This window comes from Brachypodium distachyon, chromosome 1 (genome assembly GCF_000005505.3).
Source record: "Brachypodium distachyon strain Bd21 chromosome 1, Brachypodium_distachyon_v3.0, whole genome shotgun sequence".
NCBI lineage: Eukaryota > Viridiplantae > Streptophyta > Magnoliopsida > Poales > Poaceae > Brachypodium > Brachypodium distachyon.
This window is the reverse complement of record NC_016131.3, coordinates 1,312,343-1,336,854: the sequence shown is the minus strand read 5'-3', so window position 1 is coordinate 1,336,854 and position 24,512 is coordinate 1,312,343. Positions and strand designations below refer to the sequence as shown.

The window sequence follows — 24,512 nt, the reverse complement described above, 5'->3', positions numbered from 1 at the left end:
GCTCGGCAGCACGTCTCATTTTGTGGCAAGGGGGCAATCGAATGGTTTCATTTACAGTTTACTTGCATAAAATCCTTTCTTGATCGTGAACCATGTAGCCACCAGCCATAACAAAATGCAAGGATTATTACGAAACTGCTATGAGTTGGTCTCACCCATTGTTGGCCAGTTTGTGGCCAGGGAAAAAAAAATCAACCAATTAATGTTTTTACAAAGTTGTTCACACAAGTATAGTGCACACCTGCGCATTACATGTAGATGCTAACCTCACAGCATCAGGCTACTCACACATGTAATCCACATCGCTATTAGCACCGTTCTTTGGAAGTAACCAAGTCAAAAAGCCCTCGTGCGTTTCTCCTCTCAGCGTCTGGGTTGAATACTCGACGAGCATGTGCCACAACTCGCCGACAGTCCACCCATGGAGCAATATCCACTGGATCACCTGTCACAATGTGATGATGCAAGGAAAAAGAATTAAGGTGAATAGAACATGAAAAGAGAGCCTAGCAACATGGGATTACGACTGATTGCATTCGGTAAAGAAAACAGAGGATCCCTGCCTCCATCTATAGAACCAACAACTATATCTAGTAGTTCAGTCTGCAATCACCCACTGAAGATGTATTAGACGACCCCATCGTCAATCTGTCAATGGAAAGCATCCATTGGACCTTACTGAATGGAGAAGATCAAAGTCCAGAAGGATTCATACTAGTGCACAAAAAGAAAAGGATCACAACAGCCAGCCACTTCAGTGGGTGATTGACTGATTGTAGGACCGTGAACATCATTAAACATGTGAATCTGCAGAAATTTTGAAGGCTTGTAGTACCTCTTCTAGTCTTCTCAGTGACGCAGCCTCAAAAGTATAGTAATTAACAAAAGGTCGGCATGCCTGCAAAATAAGAACATGCAAATATTTTTGATCGCCCAAATAGTGTTGGTACTTGAATTGAATATATCAGTACAAACATTAAACTGGGAACAGAAGCAGTTCACATGTACCACTAATCCCTTGAATCCAATTGTGTAATAAAATTTTTCCTGTACCTGTGATGCAGCAATCCACTGAATCATGCTCTTAATTTCAGGGTTTCCACCAAAAGCCCCACAGCCCCAGTTTCCAGTTGAAACTCCTATACATTCATCAGAGCTGACACTTGGGCAGTTATTCTTGGTATTAGAATCCTGAACCACATGTTAAAATTTTAAACATGATCATCAGAACATTAAGGCACCATACTTCTAATACCATGCATGTATTATAATTTATCATGGCAGGCCTTGTTTGAAATTATATACACAGGCAGAAGAGCCTTTATTTTGTTTGACCTACACTTAATTTCTTCACTGGTTGGCGAGCACAGTTTTTTTTTATCACAAACATTCTAGGAAGTCGATTAAGGAGGGAGTAAAATGTTAACTAATATACTGATTTCTTGTCGGTGTTCGAAAAAATTTCAGTGTATGAAATTACGTAATTCATACAAGGATTCAATTAACAGCAACTCCGTGCAAGTCATTAGGTAAAACACCTGGAAAGGCTTCACATATAGCTGATGCTTTGATTGGTCCAAAAATCCACATAATGCTTTGTTCACTTCCCTGCACAGAGATGTATTACCAGTGAAAACAATTTAGAAAAACACTAAAGTTATATATCGTTTAGAATTGTGACAAATTGACAACTAAAAGCTACCAGTAAATTAGAAAAGTTGTGACAAATTTGAGTGTAAGAACAACAAGACATACCTTAGAAGACCACTAGTTTCGTACTGTAACTTAGTTGGGCAGTCCAAAGCATCAATGGCTAATATCCTAGTTTTTCGTCTGCCCAACGCATCAAGGGGCTTCGTATCTAAGTAGTCACCAACAAAGCGGAATGAGGAACCATACCTGTAAGAAGCAAGTGAAGGGTTCATTTACAATGTAAAAATCATCAGGTGTTGTAAGGATGTCACAGTTGATTAGTACCGTCAAAAAATTTCTTTCTAGCGTTTGAACTAAATCAAGCAAGTGTTGGATAAGTTAAAACTAACCCCATATACTGTGAGAACCTTTCTGCACCGACAATTTCTATAGCCTCGTTATCTTCCATGGAAGCCATAAAGAGCATGCCCACAATCAGTTCTGGGTTTATCATAAAACGAATCTCTTCCTGTACCATAGAACAGATACAACATCTATAAGACAACTACGGAAACACCTTCATCAGTGTAATTTATTTTAACTAACCAAACTGCACAACATCAAGAAGTACTATTCAGCAGCATGAAGACATAGAATGAAGGCATAAGACATTGGTGCAACAGTAATTTTCCATGTAAATTAGGATAAGTTACAAACAATTCATACAAAATGGATGTAGAAATGTGTTCTAAAACTAGCGATAAACAAATAACGTCCCATAATTAATTCCCAAATGGAGTAATCTTATGAAGTTGAACATCGAGGAGGTAATCTACCAACCAAAAGAAACAGACCTGAACACAACCCCTGGAAAGTGCACCGCCTCCCAAATATTTATTTGCAAAGTCAACCTCAAGGGCTTCTTGTTCCTCGTCTTCTATCAAACCCGAGGAAATTACCTACTAATGAAAATAAAACGAACAATCAGCATACTTCATCTCAATTGGAAGGAACTTGAGGCATTTTGGTATATGTTAAGATAAAAGAGAACCCTCAGTGTTCCTAATTCATGTTCTAGCGACACAGGGTTCTCCATTTCTACTAGCCTTATTTCTGTTACCGTGCAATACCAGGATCATGCACATACCATCATCAACATCATCATCAGAATGTTGATAAATCAATTATCAATATTGTGGCATGCCTTCCTCCCAGGATGCAGACACAAAATAGCGAACAAAGAAAAAATCACATAAAAGAAGGACTCATGCATATACTTCTCCAGTGAGCCCAAAGCATGGCTGCTAGGTGATGCTAGTTTGAAAACATCGACTATCCTGACTAGAATTTCATAGAAAATACAAAACTCAATATGAAACAATTGTGGCAAATTAGCTCAGTACTCCTCAGATCCGATCTCAGGAAACTACTCCGTCTCTTTAAATACATATTTGCCCTTATTGTTCAGCTGTTGATATTTTTTGATAATTCAAAAAAAATCCCAAGGGTTGTTGACCCCAAGTACTATGAGCGAGTTGAACTCACGGTTGACCCAAAGTCCCAAAGTACCATGACTGGGTTGAACTTTGTGTAACATACAGATGCCTGTTTTTAATTCCTCAAATCCCCAAAAGCCCATGTCAAGATGGGGAATGTCATTTACAAAAGATGCCTAGGGCAATGGGATGGATCACATAAGAGGGGTGATATATTCACTTGCCTGTTTTGAATTCTTCAAATCCCAAAATGCCCACATGACTCAAAATGTAATGAAATATGAAGATATGTAATTATTCTATGTTGTGATTGTCAACTTGGTTTTGCTTGAGTAGTTAAATCTCAATATGATGCTAAAAGATACTCCCTCCGATCCTATTCTAGAATGCTGTAAAGAGGTATGCAGCCTGAAATAATGCTGCCTACAAGCTCAGTATTTATGTTACAAACACAGGTCAACTCGACTAACCTGTGTGCTAGCTAATTTCAGAGGAACCGTGCAAGAGGAACTAGTATGAAACGCACAGAATCACTTACCCGGAACGGGCAGAGGGGCGTGCTGGATTTAATCCAAGCATCATTGTCAGGGTAGGTAATGCCACCGGAGACATGGGCGAGAGGAAGAACCTTCCTCTCAAATGAAACAAAACCAGTAGGCGTAGACTCGGTAACCCTCTCGAAATAGTGAGCAAGGCACCTCACTTTGTGCTCCTGGCTTTGCCTCGAATTGTAAGTCAGAGACCTGTCGACCCATCAGTAAACCACAGAGGCATAAGAGATCAGTAGAAACAGTTAAACACTACTTCGAGGATTAAACCCTAGAGTACAAAGACGAAATGAGAAAGGCGCATACGCGAACAAGGTGTCGAAATTGATCGGCGGGAGGCGCGCCTGGCTCCGACCGGCCGTGGGGAACAGACAGAAGAGCGCGCAGGCGAGCAGCGCGGCGGCGAGCTCCTGCCCGAGGAGCACGAGTCCCGCGTCCTGCGACCCCAGGAGACGGAGCCCAAGCGCCCGGCCGCCACCGGAGGCGCTGGCGCTGCCGTAGTGAGACTCGAGGAGCGCGGGGAGGCGGAGGAGGAGGCGGGCGAGGCGGGGGAGCACGTCGGAGAACCAGCCCCGCGCGTGGACCCGCGACAGGAGGTCGTCGAAGAAGAGCGCGAAGCCCTCGGCGGCGCGCGCGGGGAGCGCCGGGAGGGAGAGGGCTTGCCGGAGGTCGTGGAGCGCGTCGGCGAGGACGTCGCCGGAGGTGACGCGGCTGACGTCGGGGCCCAGAGCCAGAGCCTTCAACTGCTCCTGCGCCGCCGGCGGCCAGAAGAGGGCCCCGCCCCGGAGCACGACGGGGAGCAGCGGCAGGATCGACCGCAGGTCGCTGCGCGCCTCCGTTTCCATGGCTGCTCTCCTCTGTCCTCTCCTGTTTTCAGAAGAGGAGGATTCTCTTCAGCTTTTACTTGGGCCTTAATTATATGGTGTTTATGCCATAATACAGGCCCAATGGGTTCCGTTAGGCCCACAGAAGTTACAAAGGCCAACGGCCGAAGTAACTGAAAGCTTATCCATCGATTTCGTCCTTCCTCTGAGAAACACTCGTTCAATTCCTCTGCAAAAAAAGAAGGATCTGGGCAAAGAGACCAATGGCCGCTATGCAAGCCAAGCTCCTCCCGGCGCCGGCAAGCCACGGACGGCCGCGACGCCGCGTCGAGCCGCCGGAGGTCGTCCACGACTGCAAGCGGCTGGACAGGCTCATGAAGTCCGGCAGTCTGGGCGACGCGCTGGACCTGTTCGACCGAATGCCCCGCAAGAACATCGTGGCCTGGACCTCGGCCGTGTCCGGTCTCACGCGCAACGGGCGCCCCGAGGCGGCGATGGCCGCGTTCGCGGACATGGTGGCGTCCGGCGTCGCGCCGAACGACTTCGCCTTCAACGCGGCGCTGGCGGCGTGCGCGGACGCCAGCGCGCTGCGGGCCGGCGAGCAGGTGCACTCGCTCGCCGTGCGTGCCGGGTTCGCTGGCGACTCGTGGGTCGGGAGCTCCCTGGTCGAGCTCTACTCGCGCTGCGGCGATCTGGGTGCGGCTAAGGGCGTGTTCGACCGGATGGAGTCGCCGGACGTCGTGGGGTACACCTCCCTCGTCTCGGCGTTCTGCCGGAGCGGCGAGTTCGAGCTGGCAGTCGACACGCTCCATCAGATGCTGAGGCAGGGGGTGGAGCCGAACGAGCACACCATGGCGAGCATCCTGGGGTCATGTTGCCCATTTGTTCTTGGTGAGCAGGTACATGCCTACATGATCAAGGCCATGGGTTTGCATTCGCAGAGCATGTACGCATCGAGTGCATTGATCGATTTCTACTCAAGAAACAGTGAGTTTGACATGGCAAAGGCGGTGTTCAACAATCTCCACTGCAAGAACGTGGTAACCTGGTGCTCCATGATGCAGCTGCACATCAGAGATGGAAGGCCAGAAGACGCATTGCAAGTGTTCGACGATATGATCTCGGAGGGCGTCGTCGAGCCTAACGAGTTCGCATTCTCAATTGCTCTTGGCGCCTGTGGATCCATTGCTCTGGGGCGTCAGCTTCACTCCTCGGCCATCAAGCGTAACCTAACTAGTGATCTCCGGGTGTCAAATGCTCTGCTCTCCATGTATGGCAGGATCTGTCATGTCCAAGAACTCGAGGCTGTGCTCAAGGATATCGAAAATCCTGACATTGTGAGTTGGACAACCGCAATCTCGGCAAACTTCCAAAATGGTTTCAGTGAGAAGGCCATAGCATTGCTCTCCATGCTGCACTCGCGAGGTCTCATGCCAAATGACTACGCCTTCTCCAGCGCGCTGAGCTCCTGTGCTGATCTGGCATTGCTGGACCAAGGGAGGCAATTCCATTGCCTGGCTCTGAAGCTAGGGTGCGACTTGAAGATCTGCACCGGGAACGCGCTGATCAACTTGTACTCCAAGTGCGGCCAGATTGCCCCTGCGAAGCTTGCGTTCGATGTCATGGATCACCGCGACGTGACATCCTGGAACTCGCTGATCCATGGGTATGCGCAGCACGGGGACGCGAGCATGGCGCTGCAGGTGTTCGGTGAGATGCGCTCCATCAGGGGCACCGAGCCGGACGAGTCATCTTTCCTGGGAGTCCTGGCAGCATGCAACCACGCTGGGATGGTGAACGAAGGGGTGGCTCTCTTCAGAGCGATCGCCAGCCACAGCCAGCACGGCGCCACGCCCTCACCCTCACACTACGCTTGCGTGGTCGACATGATGGGACGGAGCGGCAGGTTCGACGACGCACTTCGCCTGGTCGAGGAGATGCCTTTCAGGCCAGGTGCCCTGATATGGAAAACGCTGCTGGCGTCATGCAGACTGCATGGCAACCTGGAGACAGGGGAACTGGCCGCAGAGAGGCTCATGGAGCTCTCTGAGGGGGGAGAAGACCGGGATTCGGCGAGCTACGTGCTGATGTCGGGCATCCACGCGATGCGCGGGGAGTGGCGTGATGCCTACAGGGTGCGGCGGAGGATGGACGAGGCTGGCGTGAGGAAGGAGGCCGGGTGCAGCTGGGTGGAGGTGCACAACGAGGTGCACACGTTCGTCGCGAGGGACAAGTCTCATCCAGACTCAGCCTCCATCTACCAGATCCTCTGGGAATTGTTCGATGCCATGCAAGATACAGCCTGTGACGCAGAAGATGCTGAATTGTTCGATCTGCATATGCAGATTTAGATGTTCAAAGAGAGACACATTCTTGTGTTGTATTAACAATTTTGCACCTAGAGATGCAATCCAGCAACTCAGATACAAATTACAGTACGAATGGAATCCTACGATGGTTATCACGGGTCTCAACTAAACTGATAGTTTCCTTGGTAACACAGAAAGGTTAGACTCCCAACTGATAAGCTTGCATTTTAGAACTGGAGAAAAGTACATTTCCATGGTTCATCTTTCGGCTGAACTAAATTTGGCCGTCTACTTGGACCAGACTTTTTTCTACCAGTCAAGTCTCCAGGTCTTCTTTGACTTCCAGGTACTGCTTCTTTTACTTAATGAGTTTTTCTATCGTACGTGGCAGGTACCTTCTAGCGTAAAAGAGTACCTCCTCACATGAGACGACAACCTCATCGCTTGGCATGCAGAATTACAGATGGACTGATGAGTACGGTACTTCCTCCTTTCCATCTTACAGAGTATATGGTTTTTGTTCTAGTAAACAAAATTAAGATTGACCAAGTTTATATATTAAAAAATTAAAATCTACAGTATCAAACTAATACCAATAGATCAACCATGATTTCTTTTTGTATTTATAGCTACTAGTAAGCGAGCAGGTGCACTCACGTCCTAAAACATAAATCATTAGGTAAGCTGTTTTTATTTTCTTTTTTATTGAGCCATTTAATTAGGTGTGATGGTTCATCGATGTAAACGTGCGCGTATAATTATTGTTTGGGTCATAGTGTGACATAGTTCACGTCTTCTTGACAAGTGTGTGCACCATATATTTAGCAACAGATAAAAACAGTTTAACTTTACAAAATAAAAATGATTTCATATATAACACATGTTCGTGATAATACAATCCATGTACAGGTACGAACAAACCCCACAAACAAATAAAATGATCTCCTTTGACACAATTTTTTTTTGAAAAACTCAACCCGTGTAGAGACATGATTGCTCACATTCTTAGGCACACGTATGCAGTATTACCAAAAGTTTAAATGGTTGGCAAAAAAGGATCTTACTTCCACTGGAATATATAGTAATCCATGGATAGATATGATTTCTTTCTGAACTCATTGATTCAGAGCTAGTGGCTTCAAAGATGGTGCTGGCAAAACATTGTGTCTAGATTCAGTGGCAAAGATGCAGTGCACTGAAAATTGGAGGAAAAACAAACAAACAAATTCATATGTGAAGCCCCAAGAAATTATATGCACAGAACACTACTAAAGAAATCTTCCATTCAGTGTTCTGTTAAATATTAATTAGTTTGTATAAAGCATCAAACAATCTTGTTGCTTCAGAAGTAACACAAAACAAATCCATACCTGTTTGTTTGATGTTGAGATGAACTAATTCAAGCCTGATTTTGCTGAAGTTGCTAGATTTTATAGCATCTAAAAATTCCATGTGCCCAGGATCTTCAAAGCTGGCAATAGTCATAACCAATGTGTAAGCATGAAATAAAATTAGATCATCGCATTGAAGTGATATGAATAAAAACTTGGTAAACATTCTACGCTGGAAGACATTAAGTTTACTGTGGTAGTGCGCCTAGAAGATCCAATCAGACACAAACCTTGGTAGAGCAGTAGTAATTTCCAACTTGTTTCTTTTCAGCAATAAACTTACTCTCTTCCCTATCATGGAATTGCATCCACCACACTAAACATTGAAAGTCAGCTCGAATCTGAACAGAACGACAGAGAACAAGCCAATTGAGTCAAGGTTAGATATACATCGCCAAGTAATTCCTAGTCACATGCAAAAATTAAGGTAACAACTAACAACGACATTGGGTGTATTAAATGGACAATCACTCTATTAGACAATCATGTATCTATGCAGATATGCAGAAAAAATATACACCACACTTGATAGAATGACATCTTACATGGTCCTGTATCAAAACAGACTGTCTGTGCCCATCAAACACATCCACTTAATCCCTGCACCTACAACTTCTACAGATTTGGAGAAACAATTATTTTTGGTGCTCCCTGAAATCATCAAATTAATTATCTTGATTCCCATGCATGGAGTAGAATTTAAAGCAAGCATATACAAGACTCGTATGAACTACACATGGTTTCAAGGAATAATGAAATCCCAATTAGTACTAAGGTTAATATAGAAGTGATCAAGGTCTAATACAAAGATGGCAAACAATAGGTCAGTTAAACCATAATCTGCACAGATGAGGTGTTGAAAAAGAATATGGTAACACAAAATTAAAATAGAGAAAAATGAGGTTGACCATTCTAATTCAGATTACGAACTTGGCAATGTTATAAAGTTTCTAAATTTTATTAACTGCCATACTACAAAGAGCAACAATAAAAGACTTCTCTAGGTTTGGTTTGCTTCATGAGGTGCTGCTAGAGACCTGCATCATCTCGTGCCTTCAGATGACCTATTCCACAAGATTGAACGGTGTTGGTCAGTTGTTATGCTAAACCAAGGAAGCATGCAGAAAATAGCATAAATGCTCATACCACGGAAAGAATGCCAAATATTCCCTCCATGTCACTTATTTTAGGATGGAGGGAGTAGCATAAATGTGTATTTTCATGAAAATATGAAGTGCAAATGACCTTTCACTTGCAAAGAATTTATGTCAAATGAGCTGTGACTCTAGGATACGAATCCATAAAATAGCATAATTTTTCTAACCTTAATGACATCAATGACCGAATGTTCATCAGTTGAGATGTTCAGTACAAGAAAAATAAAGGTTCCAATAAAAATTCATCATCTATTTTATTGGAATGTTCATCAGTTGAGATGTTCAGTACAAGAAAATTGATTATTCTTGAGAAAACCTCACTCAAAATTAAGTACAAGTGAAACTTCTGTTGTTTCTCAGGAAATCATCAGCCCTACCAATGTTCTTGGTGCTTTTTCCCAGATTTATTAATCTCCTTTTCAACTTGGCCAAAATCCGTATCGTCTTTCTCGATACGTCCCTTGACAATGCAGCATATAGTTGGCCATGTGAGAGCAGGCTCGGAAAGGTAAATTCCGAAGTTTGGGATGGTTTGACCCTATACCTTGTTAAAGGTGCATCTGCAGCAAGCATACTTGGACGGTGATCTGTTCGAGACTTTTATTTGAACAAGAAAAACTCAGCTCATAGAGACCTATAACTATATTGGGCTCCGTCAGTATCTCATGGACCATGCCCAAATGGCCTCCTATCTAAAATTTTAGAAGATCTATGTAGCATTGCAGCCTGAAAGAATCAGTTCCAATAAAACCACCCTTCAATCGACAGCGAACAATTTCTCTTGGACAAATTAAAACGGAATAAAATGATGGATGCTAGTATCGAAGTGGCAGACACTATGCACTCTATAAAAACTGACACCATCACCTTTCTTTACTGGAGAGAACAGAATGGCTTAGAAAAAGTGTCAACATAACACAAAATCTCTTTCATGGCTGATCTAAATATGTATAAAAACCATCCTAGATTCCTAGTCAAAGCTAAAGTAGTCTAATTTGCTCACATTCCAGGACACCAACCTTTTAGCCGGAAGGAGCAGTGCGTTCCAGTAGGACATCGGCATTCAAGATGATCATGTGCTAACTGCAGTAACTACTTTACTTCATTCCTTCAACCATCTTGCAAACTCTACACAATTCAAGCTTCAATAAACATACCTATTCAGAAGAAGAAAAAACAAGAGAAAGATGAGACAACGCAAGAGGGCAACAGTATTTACTCTCATACTTTTTTATCACCTTTGTCATCTCGAGCAATTGGTCCCCGGTAGACCAACCTACTGTCAGCAAGAAAGCAGCCATCAGTAATGAACAAAAAAAGATGAGAAATTATAAGGAGAAACAAAACTAATGAAGCTCCTGGGAGATGTGGACGCCGCCGCCGTAGACCGGAGAAGGTGCACGGCCGCCATCGTCGCCAACAAAACCTGTTGCCGCACCCGCACCGAAGCAGGCCCGCCGCCTTGGGCAGCGAGCGCCACCATTCTTCCCCGTTGGCTCTGATGTAGGCGATCAGCCGTTGGTCCTCCTCCTTGGTTCACGACGGCGGGGGCTGGCAAGGGCGCGACGGCGGCGGATCGCAGGTGGAGATGGCAGCGACGGCTGGCGAGGCAGAGGCGGGGCAGAGGAGGGCTGTGGGGTGGAGGAGGCGACGGCGGCCGCTGTGTGGCGGGGCAGAGGAGGGCCGCAGTGGAAGGGAAGGAGGAGGCGGCGTTGGAATCGGTCAGGCGAGGAGAAAACATAAGAAAAAAACGGTTCGGGGCGGGCTGAAAGATTCTCCTGCGGGTGGAATTTCAGCCTCAATAGGTAATAGCTAAGCGCACAAGGTTAGCAAATAATCCATGTTTAGTGAGTCTGATTGTGGGGTTATTAGTACTCTGTGTACGTTTGGGTGGACGTTGGGATGAATATGTTGGTGCTTTTATAAGTAGTAGAGATAGAGATTGGTATTTGACTAAAAATTTGATAAAAATCTAATTATTTTTTACTTACGAGAAAAAACATATGCCTTATGATATGAAAAGGAGGGAGTACATAGCACGTGCACCGAGCTGAAGGACCTTCATAGTCTATTCTTCTTCTCAATATATGGAGTATCTCTTTCAAGCAAGTGAACTTCAGAGTCAAGCTTGTCCTTGATTTGCTTCGCCACATACCACTTGGTGCTACCAAGCTCACCCTGGCCAGGCAAGTGCACGAGCTTGGACCTATAGACATTGTTGCCAGATCTGCCCCGGCCGTAGGTGTAGCTGTTGACTTTGTTGACCTTGACCTCAACACCGTAAAGGAAGTTGTTGTAGAGTGTGAGGTTGCCACGGTCAACCATCTGGTCTTGGTGGAGCTCGACACAGTTGCGATGGTTGCCATCAGTACCAGTGTATAAAAGGACATCGTCATTGTCCTCATATCGAGGTATGTGCCGGAGGAGACGACTCAAGTGGCGATGGATCTTCCCGTTGTTACGATGTAGTCTATGCCTGGCTACAAGGTGCGGTGGAGCCCGACAACATAAAGCTCGACACAGTAGCAAAAGGCGTTGGCAACGATGACGCTGTGGATGGCGCCGACGATGCACACTTTACAGTAGAGCAAGAGGCCCTTTTCGCACATCATGGCAGATGACCACTTAACAATGTTGTCATGGCTGCCGTGCCCTTGGGAAGGATCATGGATGAGGCGTTGGCAGAGAGCCTTGAAGGTGAGGCGCATCTTTCATATGAGGGTGCGGAAGTTGAGGCGTGTTGCTTGTAACACGTACCATGTTCATTTTCGTGGTGGTGGTGGAGGAAGAGGCAAGGGTGGAGGCGTTCACGTTCCATCTTATTACCCATGATAAGTTGGACTCGTGTGGGGGTAGGAGTTGCGGAGATGGCTTCAAGATTCACGAAATCGGTGTGATCGTCATGGGAGGGCTTGTGCTCCCCATGGATGAGATCGCAGAGCTTAGGGATGGGTGCTTCAAGGGTGAGAGCGACGTGGGAGGTGGTAGTGTTGGGCATGGGAGCGGCGTTGAGGTCAAGCTTGAGGGTGAGGTGGATTTGCGGCGGTACGGCCATTGCATGCTCGTGCTCCCCATGGACGAGATCGCAGATCTCTGGAGTGGGTGCTTCGGTGGTGGGAGCGGCGTGGGTGGTGACAGTCTGGGGCATGGGAAGGGCGTTGGGGTCAAGGTTGAGGGTGAGGTGGATCTGCGGCGGTACGGCCATTGCACGTTCGTGCTCCCCATGGATGAGATCGCAGATCTCGGGGTGGGCGCTTCGGTGGTGAGAGCAACATGGGTGGTGGCAGTGTCGAGCATGGGAAGGGCGTTGAGGTCAAGGTTGAGGGTGAGGTGGATCTGCGGTGGAGCGGCCATTGCACGCTCGTGCTCCCCATGGATGAGATCACAGAGCTCGGGGGTGGGCTTCAGTGGTGAAAGCGACGTGGGTGGTGGGAGCGTCGGGCATGTGAGGCGCGTTGTGGTCAAGCTTGAGGGTGAGGTGGATCTGTGGAGGCTTCGCCATTGCAAGCACTCCCTCGAGACACAACCACACCCTAGGATGACGGGAGTAGCAAAGACTATCATTTTTTCTTGAGATTTCATTACCATTTATGTTCGGAGGGTGGATTTTTTCTACTCACGATGATTTCCCAAGCCGTTGAATTCTGCTACGTAGCGGACCAGATCCTCCGGTTCTCCTGATGTGTGCAAAACCCTAGCTTCACAACGGCTTCTTTTAGAATGGTTGTTCATGGCCCAATTGGGCCAACGTTGCCATAGTCTGCTTCTTCTTGAATGGGCTCCCACTCATAATGTTGCTTCTAAATCTGTTGTTCTTTGGTCGAGAACTAATAATCTTTCCCCATTCATTGTTTGTGTTGATGCTACAATAGGAAGCAGGTTCCAGCACTTTTTGAAGCAAATAGTTGAAATGAATCTTGACGAGATCACATCGTTTGCACACAAAATCTTGGCGAACTAGGGAGATGGTTTTCGCTATGCTCCACCTCATATCTGACTGAAATAGAATTTTGTTCTTCCATGATGTAATTTAGTCAAATAAGAGGAGACAAGACATAGTGAAAACCATATTCCTAGCTCGCCATGGCAGGGCATCAGGACAACATTTTGTGTGCAAACAATGTGATTTCGTCAAGATTCATTTCATCTATGTGCTTCAAAAAGTGTCGGCACCTGCTTCCTATACTAACATCAGCACAAACAATGAATGGAGAAAGAACATCATTATCGACCAAAGAGGTAGGTTTAGAAGTAATTCAATGAACGTTGGGCCATGAACACCCATGCTGAGAAGCCGTTGTGAAGCTAGGGTTTTACGCATCGGGAGAGCGGAGGATTTGGTCCGTTGAGTATTGGACGGCCTGGGGATCGTTGTGAGAAGAAAAAAAAATTCACCCCTCGAATAGAGAAATGGTAATGAAATCACTGGAAAAATGATTTGACTTCCCTTCTCCCATCTTCCTATTGTGTGGCCGAGTCTCGAGGGAGCGCGTGCAATGGCAACACCGTCATAGGTCCACCTCACCCTCAAGCTTGACCTCAATGCCTTCCCATGCCCGACACACCCACCAACAACGTCGCTCAAACCAACGAAGCACCCACCCTGAGTTCCGCGATCTCATCCATGAGGAGCACGAGCGTGCAATGGCCATGCCGATGCAGATCTTCCTCAACCTTGACCTCAACACCCCTCCCATGATCGATACTCCCACCAACCACGTCGCTCTCACCACCAAAGCTCCCATCCCCGAGATTTGCGATCTCATACATGCAGAGCACGCAATGGCCATGCTGCCGCAGATCCACCTTGCCCTCCAGTTTGACCAGAACACCCCTCCCATGCCCGACACTATGACCACCCAAGTCGCTCTCACCACCGAAACGCCCACCCCGGAGCTTTGCTATCTCATCCATGGGGAGCATGCAATGGTCGCGCCGCCACACATACACCTCAATCCCAAGCTTGAACTCAACGCCCCTACCATTCTCGACACTCCCACCACACACGTCTCTCCCACCACCGAAAGCGCCCATCCTCGAGCTCTGCGATCTCATCCATGGGGAGAATGCGCCCTCCCTTGAGGATCACACTGATTTGCCGATCTTGAAGCCAACTCCTACCCTCCACCCGAGTCTAACTCTTCATGGGGAATGAGATGGAACGTCAACGCCTCTGCCCTCGTCTATTCCTCCTCCACCATGAAGATGAAAATGGTAGGTGTTACAAGCAGCACGTCTGAAGACTGCCAGTCTCTACTTCCGCACCCCTCCACGGGCATGGCAGTCATGACAACATGGGCAAGTGCTCCTCTGCCGTGATGCGCGACAAGGGCCTCTCGCTCTATTGAAATGTGTGCATCCTCGTTGGCGACGCCTTTTGCTTACGCGTCAATCTTTGCGTAGTCGGCCTCCACCGCACATTGCAACCATGCATAGACTACATCATCACAGCAGGATGATCCATCGTCACCTGCGTCGTCTCCACCGGCATATACCTCAATGGTGAGGACAATGGCGATGTCCTCTTATACACTAGTCACGGTGGCAACTGTGTCGGGAACCATACATGGGCACATGGCTAGCCCTTGCCGCAAGGTGTCTATAATGGCATTTGCAAGGTCAACAGCTGCACCTACAGCCTGGCCAAGTCGGCAGCAATGTCTATAGGTTCAAGCTTGTGCGCTTGTCTGGCCAGGGCGAGCTCGATAGCAACAACTGGTACTTGGTGAAGCAACTCAAGGTCAAAGGAAAGCTCGAAAATTCGCGTGCACGGCTGCATATCGCTGGACCTATCGAAAGACAAGGAGGTGTTCCGTGTCCCCGTACACAACAAAGTGGACCAAGAGAGGTCTCTCCTTGAGTTTGAATACATTGCTCACCCAGAATTTTCGTTAATGTCCCCTTATATTGCTCGGCCACTTGTACTTGGTCTGCCATTGTGGGTGTGGCACATTTGGGTCCAGTTGTGGTTGTCTTAAGGAAGAACGGTGGATACCTGGTGTACAATGAGCATGTCACTCTTGTCAGGGGAAGGCCAATAGTGTATGAGTGCGGTGAGTCTTGTGATCAGAGGCGGAGCCAGGCCCCAGGCAACTAGGGCCATGGCCTGGGGCTTGGATTTTTTTCTGCCTTATGTTTTAGTATAAACAGTTGCTTTGGCCTGGGGTTTAGACTAATCACAATGTATAATACAATGTTGGCCTGGTGTTTGGTTGAATCCTGGTTCTGCCGCTGCTTGTGATTGCACCATGAGCTGCTTTAATCGGGTGACCCAGCGAGGAATGAAGCACCGGCTAGAGGTGTACAGATTTAGTGTGGTGGAGTGGGTGTCAGGACACGACTTCATTCAACCAGATGCTTTTGTATGCAAGTTTAGTGGACAAAGAACTTAGCCTGCTACATTAGCATTGCACCGACTATGGCATTGGTCAACAAATAAGTAGATATTTAGAGAATTTGTTCTTGGCATGAGTAGTGGAAATATCTGAAGCCTTCTTTTCATGCATTACCTCTCTAACTTGGATGCTCCTACTCGATGGTCGATGCAGACGAGTGATATCTACAGCTTTGGCATGGTTCTTCTGGAGCTTCTGACTAGAAGGAAACCGGTAGATCACAAAATGGGGGACAACAAAGTTTAGTTATTTTGCTAGCATGCTCTTTCCATAGTTGCTTATTTGTCTGTCATTAGTGATCTTTCCCATGTTTACTCTAATAATAAAGTTGAAACTGTAAAATTTAGAAACAAAATAGTGGGAATAAAAAGACTCAGGTTTAAGGAATTTGAATGAAATGGATTTGGTCAAGAGCAGTAGATTGAAATGTAGGAACGAGCATCTAGCTGAAGCGAGCGCCATGTCAGGTTCAGCATTCAAAATCCTGAAAGTAACTGGCTGTTTCTACAAGTTAGGTTAATTTGGCATTGAATTGCTGAAAATCATGAGAGTTGCTGGCTGGTCAGACACCCGTATGCAGACTGATACCATTTCTAAAAAGTTAGGTTATTTTGGGTCTGAATTTACCCCCATTTAACTCACCAATGTACTTGAACATCAACTAATTAGTCCAGCTTCCAGTACTTCAACCAGTTAGTATCTGAACTCCAAACCTGACAGGAAACTGGATGATAACCAACCACACACATCTTCTATTAAGAAGATTTCTCTGATGGCTCAAATTTTTCGCTGGTTCCAACTGGTAATTGATGAGGAATTGGTACTGATCCATTGCCAGAATTTCTCTGGTAGCAAGATCAGAACCAACATAAAATTTCTGTAGCTAACCTGGTCGTGTGAATTCAGGCTACTCCAAGATTGAGCGAATACCAGGTCAAACAATGCACAGATCCTAGCCTAAGGGAGAATATCCGCCAAAGGGCATTGCTAAGTGTCAGAGCCTGACTATCGCCACTACTGAAGAAATGTTGAAAGGAGATGAGGTTCAGTTAACGAAGGGTGGAGATGAAGTCACTTATGCCTACGGTCATGATGTGCCAGGAGTTAAACTGTTTACCTGTGCGCCATTTACATCTGTTGTTTTACCTGTCGCTGTAATTCGTAGCTGCTTATAAGCTGAGCCGCTAAGCTCTGTAATTTCATTCCTGAATTGCTATCATCGCAAACAAAACAATATATACAATATATATTGGGCTCAGCCGCATCTGGGCGAGTACCAGGCGATAAAATTCCCCATTGCTCTCGTTCATCTTAGTCTAGATCTCGCAAGGATCTGACAAAGTGGTATCAGATTCCATCGAATTCCTTGGCGGCGTGGGTGTGGTGCACATCGGGGAGTTGGAATCCATCCGTAAAATCCTCCTCGGTGCCTTCAATTTCTGGTGGCGTGCTCGATCTGATTTGGTGTTGTGGGAGCGGATCTCTTCCTTCAGCGGCGGCGTTTGGTGACGGCGATTGATTCCTACTGGGCGGCGTTGGTGGCGGGGCTTGATCTCTCCTTGGCGGCGTGTGGTGACGGTGAATTCCATTTTCCGGAGGCGATTTCGTTGGAATTACAGATCAGGTTTCGGTTTCGGCTGTTCTAAAATCCCTGATTCTGTGATTTCAACGCGGCGGCGGCTGGATTGTTGTCTGGATTCGGGTTACTGTCGGCGTGCAGTGTAAAACTCCTCTTCCAGTTCAACAATCATTGCGACGGGTCGTGGTAAGCCATCAGTCGGGGATGACGACCACACTGCGGAACTCCAGTTGCTCAAGGGGGAAATTGCTGAGCAGCAACAGGAGTTGGGGCAAGTTCGTGATGACCTTCTGGCAGTGGGAGTAAAATGTTAACTAATATACTGTTTTCTTGTCAGTGTTTGAAATCAGGTAATTCATAAAAGGATTTAATTAATAGCCGTTATGGAGTGCAATCTAGCCATCCACATCATTATGGTGATCAGCTACATCCTGGCAACACCTTGCAGGTTTTTCTTTTCAGCGACATGACTGTATTTCCACTCTTTGAATATTATATGTGTAATAGACGAAAATAATTTACTGGTTTCTTCATATTGGACAGTTTGGCCAACACACACCATCAGCAGAGCAATCTAGGGTAGTCCAGTGGGTGTATCCGAATATATTTCAGGTGAATGGGTACTTTGCATCTGTCTAGTATTGTAGAGCGTTTGTGTGAGTCAAGCTGTGTCATGTATTGTGCTGATGCATCATAATAAATGTAGGATGATCAAGCACCTTATGGGAGGCGGACATCTTGAATTCTGGAACAAGAGGTTACAATTGCAGGTTTCTTCTCATTACATTTTTTCGCTTTGTGTTACTGAGCTCTAACTCAGAAATAATCCATCATTGCAATGCAATACTCTAAATTTCAATGAGCAAAACATGACACATTTATACTGTCGGATTGTGATCTTCTGTACTGTTAAATTCAGGAACAACCTTGATATACCCAAACTGAATATATTAGTACACACACTTATCACAGTAAAATTATCATCCAAATTCGTTGTTCTGTAAAGATGAGACACATATTTGAGGGGTCAGGAGCATTATTTATGTCCTAGTATGTAGATGCAATTCATGGTTTATGCAAATTTGTTGAGTTGTTTCTGTTGAAGATATACTCCTCGTCTTAAGCATGGGCACTTTTCTACCCTATTAGCCTTTAATAATATGAGTGTCGTAATGCTTAATCATAGTAGACTTGTAAAAAGTTGTAGAACATATCGTTGAGTATGAACACACCTGGATGTTCATGGAGTTATTTGTTGAACTTTCTTAATTGTGTATAGCCAGTCTTTTTTGTAACGACCAGTAACAGATTACTTATGAACTGTACTCAAATTGGCACTTGGTACATGCTGTATGTTGAATGATGGTAATACGTTTTGCAAGTTAGCATGTTAGCCGTTGCCCTTTCAGAGACGAACGATGTCTTGCAACTCGTTCGAGTATTTTGCAAAGTGTTTAGCATTTCACCTGTCAAACCTGTTGGACAATCTGGATCAGCTTGTCCGTTTGATTGAGCATTATTAGACGCGAACTCTGTCTGTTTGAACCGAAAATGTTCTCCTTGGCACATGTAAACTATATTCTTTTCAGCCTGTTTACAGATGCTTGTCGATTCCATTTTGTAATGGTTCTGTCTCATGCTGCTGCAGGTTGTAGATCCGATGTATAGAAGAGTCTGGCTCCAGGTTGTATTAGCTTCATCTATCTGAGTATCTGACATCAGAGGCGGCCTGAGGATGCATGCAGGAACTAACAGGAATGTTGTCACGCGACATTGATGTCTGATCCTTGACGAGAACTCGATAGCTTTCTTGAACTTTGAATCTGCTAACCAAGTTTTGTTTCCCAGTCGTGACTTGGACACTCAACAGCTTTCCTGAAGATGCCAAACTATGTGAATATGTCGTTTGATATCTCTTTTTCTTAATCTTTTTTTTTGTTTTTGTTTTGCCACGTTGTATCCATGTGATAGAGCAATGCAGTAGATGACTATTCTGTACATCAGGTCAGCACGTCGTCTCATTTTGTGGCAAGAGGGCAATCGAATGGCCTCATTAACACAGTTTACTTGCATAAAATCCTTTCTGGATCGTTAATCATGTAACCACCGGTCATAACAAAATGCAAGGATCATTACGAAACTATTATGTGTTGGTCTCACGCATTGCTGACCAGTTTGTGGCCAGGGAAAGAAAATCTACCAATTAATGTTTTTACAAAGTTGTTCACACAAGTATAGTGCACACCTGCGCATTACATGTAGATGCTAACCTCACAGCATCAGGCTACTCACACATGTAATCCACATCGCTATTAGCACCGTTCTTTGGAAGTAACCAAGTCAAAAAGCCCTCGTGTGTTTCTCATCTCAGCATCTGGGTTGAATACTCGACAAGCATGTCCCACAATTCGCCGACAGTCCATCCATGCAGCAATATCCACTGGATCACCTGTCAAAATATGATAATGCAAGGCAAAAGAATTAAGGTGAAGAGAACATAAAAAAGAGAGCCTAACAACATGGGATTACAAACTGATTCCATTCGGTACAGAAAACAGAGGATCAAAGCATCCATTGGACCCTACTGAATGGAGAAGATCAAAATCCAGAAGGATTCATGCTAGTGCACAAAAAGAAAAGGATCACAACAGCCAGCCACCTTCAGTTGGTGATTGCAGAACCGTGAACATCATTAAACATGCGAATCTACTGAAACTTTGAAAGTGACTGCTAAATTTTAAAGGCTTGCAGTACCTCTTCTAGTCTTCTCAGTGACGCAGCCTCAAAAGTATAGTAATTAACAAAAGGTCGGCATGCCTGCAAAATAAGAACATGCAAATATTTTTGACCGCCCAAATAGTGTTGGTACTTGAATGTAATATGTCAGTAGACATTAAACTGGGAATAGAAGTGGTTCACATGTACCACTAATCCCTGAAATCCGATTGTGTAATAGCAATTTTCCTGTACCTGTGATGCAGCAATCCACTGAATCATGCTCTTAATTTCAGGGTTTCCACCAAAAGCCCCAGATTCCAGTTGAAACTCTTATACATCCATCAGAGCTGACACTTGGACAGTTATCCTTGGTATTAGAATCCTGAACCACATGTTAAAAGTTGAAACATGATCATCAGAACATTAATACACCATACTTCTAATACCATGCATGTATTATAATTTATAAGTTACTGGTTATCATCGCATGCCTTATTTGAAATATATACACAGGCAGAAGAGCCTTTATTTTGTTTGGCCTACACTTAATTTCTTCACTGGTTGGAGAGCACAGTGTTTCTTTTATCACAAACATTCTAGGAAGTCGATTAAGGAGGGAGTAAAATGTTAACTAATATACTGTTTTCTTGCCAGTGTTTGAAATTTTGTCAGTGTTTGAAATCAGGTAGTTCATAAAAGGATTTAATTAATAGCAACTCTGTACAAGTCATTAGGTAAAACACCTGGAAAGGTTTCACGTATAGCTGATGCTTTGATTGGTCCAAAAATCCACAGAATGCTTTGTTCACTTCCCTACACAGAGATGTATTACCAGTGAAAACAATTTAGAAAAACACTAAAGTTATACGGAGTATATCGTTTAGAATTGTGACAAATTGACAACTAAAGCTACCAGTAAATTACAAAAATTGTGAAAAATTTGAGTGAAAGAAGAACCAAGACATACCTTAGAAGACCACTAATTTCATACTGTAACTTAGTTGGGCAGTCCAAAGAATCAATGGCCAATATCCTAGTTTTTCGTCTACCCAATGCATCAAGGGGCTTTGTATCTGAACAGTCACCAACAAAGCGGAATGAGGAACCATACCTGTAAGAAGCAAGTGAAGGATTCATTTACAATGTAAAAATCATCAGGTGTTGTAAGGATCTCACAATTGATTAGTACTGTCTATTTTTTTTCTTTCCAGCATCTTGACTAAATCAAGCAAGCGTTGGATAAGTTAAAACTAGAGTAAAATGCACCGTAGGTCCTAAAACTATATGAGGGGTGTGAAGTTGGTCCTAATTCTTGGAAAGTGCATATTTGGCTCCTAATTCTTTTAAAGTTGTACACGCGTGGTCCTAATCGAGCCAGCGCGGCTGCTGACCGATGCCTCGTCGGACGAAGTCGTTGGGCGGGAGTTTTCCCGCGGAAGCTGTGGCATGGAATTTTGCAAAAGACCCCCTATAAACATTCCCCCCTCTCTCTCTCTCTCAGTCTCTCTCAGTTTCTCCCAATCGTCTCTTTTCCTCTCTTTGCCTGAGCCCCGCCGGCGCCGCCCCGCTGCTGCAATGTCTGGGATCTCGTCCGCAAGTTGGGCTGCTGCAGAGGGGAAGAGAGGCAAGAAGAAGGGATCCCCTCCACCACCGCAGCCCCCCACAGCCAAGCAAAGAAGGTCCCCTGCCGCGGCCTCCGTTACCACTGGTGAAGTGCCCATGCTGCCAGATTAGGACTGCAGTTCGTCTCGTTTCTCAATCGAAGATGAATCCAGACAGAGTCTTCTACAAGTGCCCGAATCACCGGGTAATTTTGCAGCTTTGTCATCGATTTGGGTGTTTTGAGTCTTTGCTGTTTCGAATTTGGTTTGAATTTGTGATGTTGTTTGGGCAGAGGGGTGGGTGCAATTTCTTCCACTGGGAAGATGGAGAAGACAGTTATGTGGATTATTTGGTATCAATTGGGGCTACTGAAGTTGAAGAGGAAGAGGAAATGACCAAAGAAGGAGAAGACAGTGGGGACAACACTGGAGTTAAAATTCTTGATCTTTGACACCACTGAAGCCATGCTAAGGGTGTCAGCATCTCTATCTATGATGCGTAGTCCATCATCCGAATTCTTGCCAGGCAACAGCCAATACACATCAACCTTTCCAGTATTGTATCCTAGCTGTTCCACGAAATCCTTAACCCACAAAGGAGACCAAGTGTCCGTCTCACAGTTGTCGAACCAGTCAGTGCGCCCGTCCACATAAGCTTTGTTCGTGCCATGGCCACAGAAGAATCCACCATGGCGCATCTCAACGGAAAATAAATCGTCGCTTCCTAGCAAAGCAGAGACAAAGGTCTAAGAAATCGCCTAACGAAAACCCTAAAATTTGGCAACTCTACCAACTAATTGTTACTTCGGATAAAACCCCAGCGACCAAATCGGATAACCGTTGTTACTTCCAACTCCACCAAGCAGGTTCAAAACTCTCTCGATAAAACCCCAGCGACCAAATCGGATAAGTGTACTGGCCTTATTCAGGCGGAGGAGCACCAACGACGCGTCGCGAGGGCGCCATGACGTCGGAGCACCACCGACGAAGCGGCGATAAGCCGCCGCCTCACCGCCGGCCCCCTTCAAAGCTCGCCGGAGGGGAAACCCTAGAAATCGACTCCCGCGCCGCCTGTGCTTCGAGCGGGATTGTGAAATTGGGGAACGGACGGAATAATGAAATGGCCAGACAGGAAGGGCCTATTTGGAAAACTGCAGCAACGGCAGTTAGCCAGCGTGGCGGTCAAATTGCCACGTAGCCGGTCAGCAGCCGCGTTGGTTCGATTAGGACCACGCGTTTACAATTAAAAGAATTAGGGGTCAAATATGCACTTTCGAAGAATTAGGACCAACTTGACACCCTTCGTATAGTTTTAGGACTTACGGTGCATTTTACTCTTAAAGCTAACTTCATATACTATGAGAACCTTTCTGCGCCGACAATTTCTATAGCCTCGTTATCTTCCATGGAAGCCATAAAGAGCATGCCCACAATTAGTTCTGAGTTTATCATAAAACGAATCTCTTCATGTACCATAGAACAGATACAACATTTATAAGACAACTACAGAAACACCTTCATCAGTGTAATTTATTTTAACTAGCCAAACTGCACAACATCAAGAAGTGCTATTCAGCAGCATGAAGACATAGAATGAAGGTATAAGACATTGGTGCAATAGTAATTTTCCATGTAAATTAGAAGATTATGGATAACTTACAAACAATTCATACAAAATGGATGTAGAAATGTGTTCTAAAACTAGAGATAAACAAATAACGTCCCATAATTAATTAATGCAATCTCAAATGGAGTCATTTCTTATGAAGTTGAACATCGAGGAGGTAATCTACTAACCAAAAGAAACAGACCTGAACACAACCCTTGGAAAGTGCACCGCCTCCCAAATATTTATTCACAAAGTCAACCTCAAGGGCTTCTTGTTCCTCATCTTCTATCAAACCTGAGGAAATTACCTACTAATGAAAATAAAATGAACAATCAGCATACTTCATCAAAATTGGAAGGAACTTGAGGCATTTTGGTATATGTTAAGATAAAAGAGAACCCTCACTGTTCCTAATTCATGTTCTAGTGTCACAGGGTTCTCCATTTCTACTAGCCTTATTTCTGTCGCTGTGCAATACCAGGATCATGCACATACTGACATACCATCATCAACATCAGAATGTTGATAAATCAAATTATCAATATTGTGGCATGCCTTCCTCCCAGGACGCAGACACAAAATAGCGAACAAAGAAAAAATCACATAAAAGAAGGACCAATACATATACTTCTCCAGTGAGCCTCTTCAAATCCCAAAATGCCCATATGACTCAAAATGTAATGAAATATGAAGACATGCAATTATTCTATGTTGTGATTGTCAACTTCGTTTTGCTTTAGTTAAATCTCAATATGATGGATGCTAACAGATAATAATTAATCAACTTCTTATAAGCTACTACTCCCTCCGTCCGGAAATAAGTCACGTGGATTTGTATATACAAATCCATGTCACTTATTTTGGGACGGAAAGAGTATATCATCTTACTCTTATGTGGCCGAACAGAATGCTGTAAAGAGGTATGCAGCCTGAAACAATGCTGCCCACAAGCTCAGTATTTATGTTACAAACACAGGTCAACTCGACTAACCTGTGTGCTAGCTAATTTCAGAGGAACCGTGCAAGAGAAGTAGAGAACTAGTATGAAACACACGGAATCCCTTACCTGGAACGGGCAGAGGGGCGTGCTGGACTTAATCCAGGCATCATTGTCGGGTAGGAAATGCCACCGGAGACAAGAGCGCGAGGAAGAACCTTCCTCTCAAATGAAACAAAACCAGTAGACGTAGACTCAGTAACCCTCTCGAAATAGTGAGCAAGGCACCTCACTTTGTGCTCCTGGCTTTGCCTCG

At 45.1% G+C, this 24,512-nt stretch overlaps 2 protein-coding genes, 1 non-coding gene and 1 pseudogene across 13 annotated transcripts; 2 read left to right on the top strand and 2 right to left on the bottom strand.

Annotated features, from left to right (window-relative positions):
* Nucleotides 1–127: 127 nt before the first annotated feature.
* On the bottom strand, nt 128–10,731 carry LOC100844540 (poly(ADP-ribose) glycohydrolase 1). Of its 9 annotated transcripts, none has more exons than XM_014896696.2 (16): nt 10,596–10,731; nt 10,377–10,440; nt 9,238–9,264; nt 8,746–8,851; nt 8,431–8,541; nt 8,180–8,280; nt 7,874–8,004; nt 3,983–4,543; nt 3,667–3,871; nt 2,487–2,591; nt 2,043–2,161; nt 1,756–1,899; nt 1,539–1,608; nt 1,054–1,191; nt 836–898; nt 142–445 (listed from the first exon to the last, which is right to left on the bottom strand). In XM_014896696.2, exons 7-16 carry the CDS (start codon nt 7,897–7,899, stop codon nt 281–283), a joined length of 1,596 nt encoding a protein of 531 aa, XP_014752182.1. In that variant the 5' UTR covers nt 7,900–8,004; nt 8,180–8,280; nt 8,431–8,541; nt 8,746–8,851; nt 9,238–9,264; nt 10,377–10,440; nt 10,596–10,731; the 3' UTR covers nt 142–280. The 9 variants fall into 9 exon arrangements, with proteins under 9 accessions (XP_024312390.1, XP_014752182.1, XP_024312388.1 ...); XM_024456620.1 differs by having other exon boundaries at nt 8,746–8,815; nt 10,377–10,514; nt 10,596–10,665; XM_014896695.2 differs by having other exon boundaries at nt 8,746–9,264.
* Nucleotides 4,732–19,329, top strand: LOC100840394 (pentatricopeptide repeat-containing protein At2g27610). Of its 3 annotated transcripts, XM_024456618.1 has the most exons (7): nt 4,732–7,007; nt 7,201–7,284; nt 16,659–17,517; nt 17,669–17,779; nt 17,875–17,943; nt 18,038–18,101; nt 18,980–19,329. In XM_024456618.1, exon 1 carries the CDS (start codon nt 4,764–4,766, stop codon nt 6,849–6,851), a length of 2,088 nt encoding a protein of 695 aa, XP_024312386.1. In that variant the 5' UTR covers nt 4,732–4,763; the 3' UTR covers nt 6,852–7,007; nt 7,201–7,284; nt 16,659–17,517; nt 17,669–17,779; nt 17,875–17,943; nt 18,038–18,101; nt 18,980–19,329. The 3 variants fall into 3 exon arrangements, with proteins under 3 accessions (XP_024312386.1, XP_010235161.1, XP_010235135.1); XM_010236859.3 differs by having other exon boundaries at nt 16,659–17,779; XM_010236833.3 differs by having other exon boundaries at nt 7,201–7,289; nt 16,659–17,779.
* On the top strand, nt 13,265–13,504 carry MIR7725A (microRNA MIR7725a). The gene has a single exon (NR_127008.1). It is a non-coding gene; the product is annotated as a microRNA MIR7725a (primary transcript).
* Nucleotides 19,330–19,494: 165 nt separating the features above from the next.
* LOC100835053 lies at nt 19,495–22,778 on the bottom strand (annotated as a pseudogene).
* Nucleotides 22,779–24,512: the final 1,734 nt, after the last annotated feature.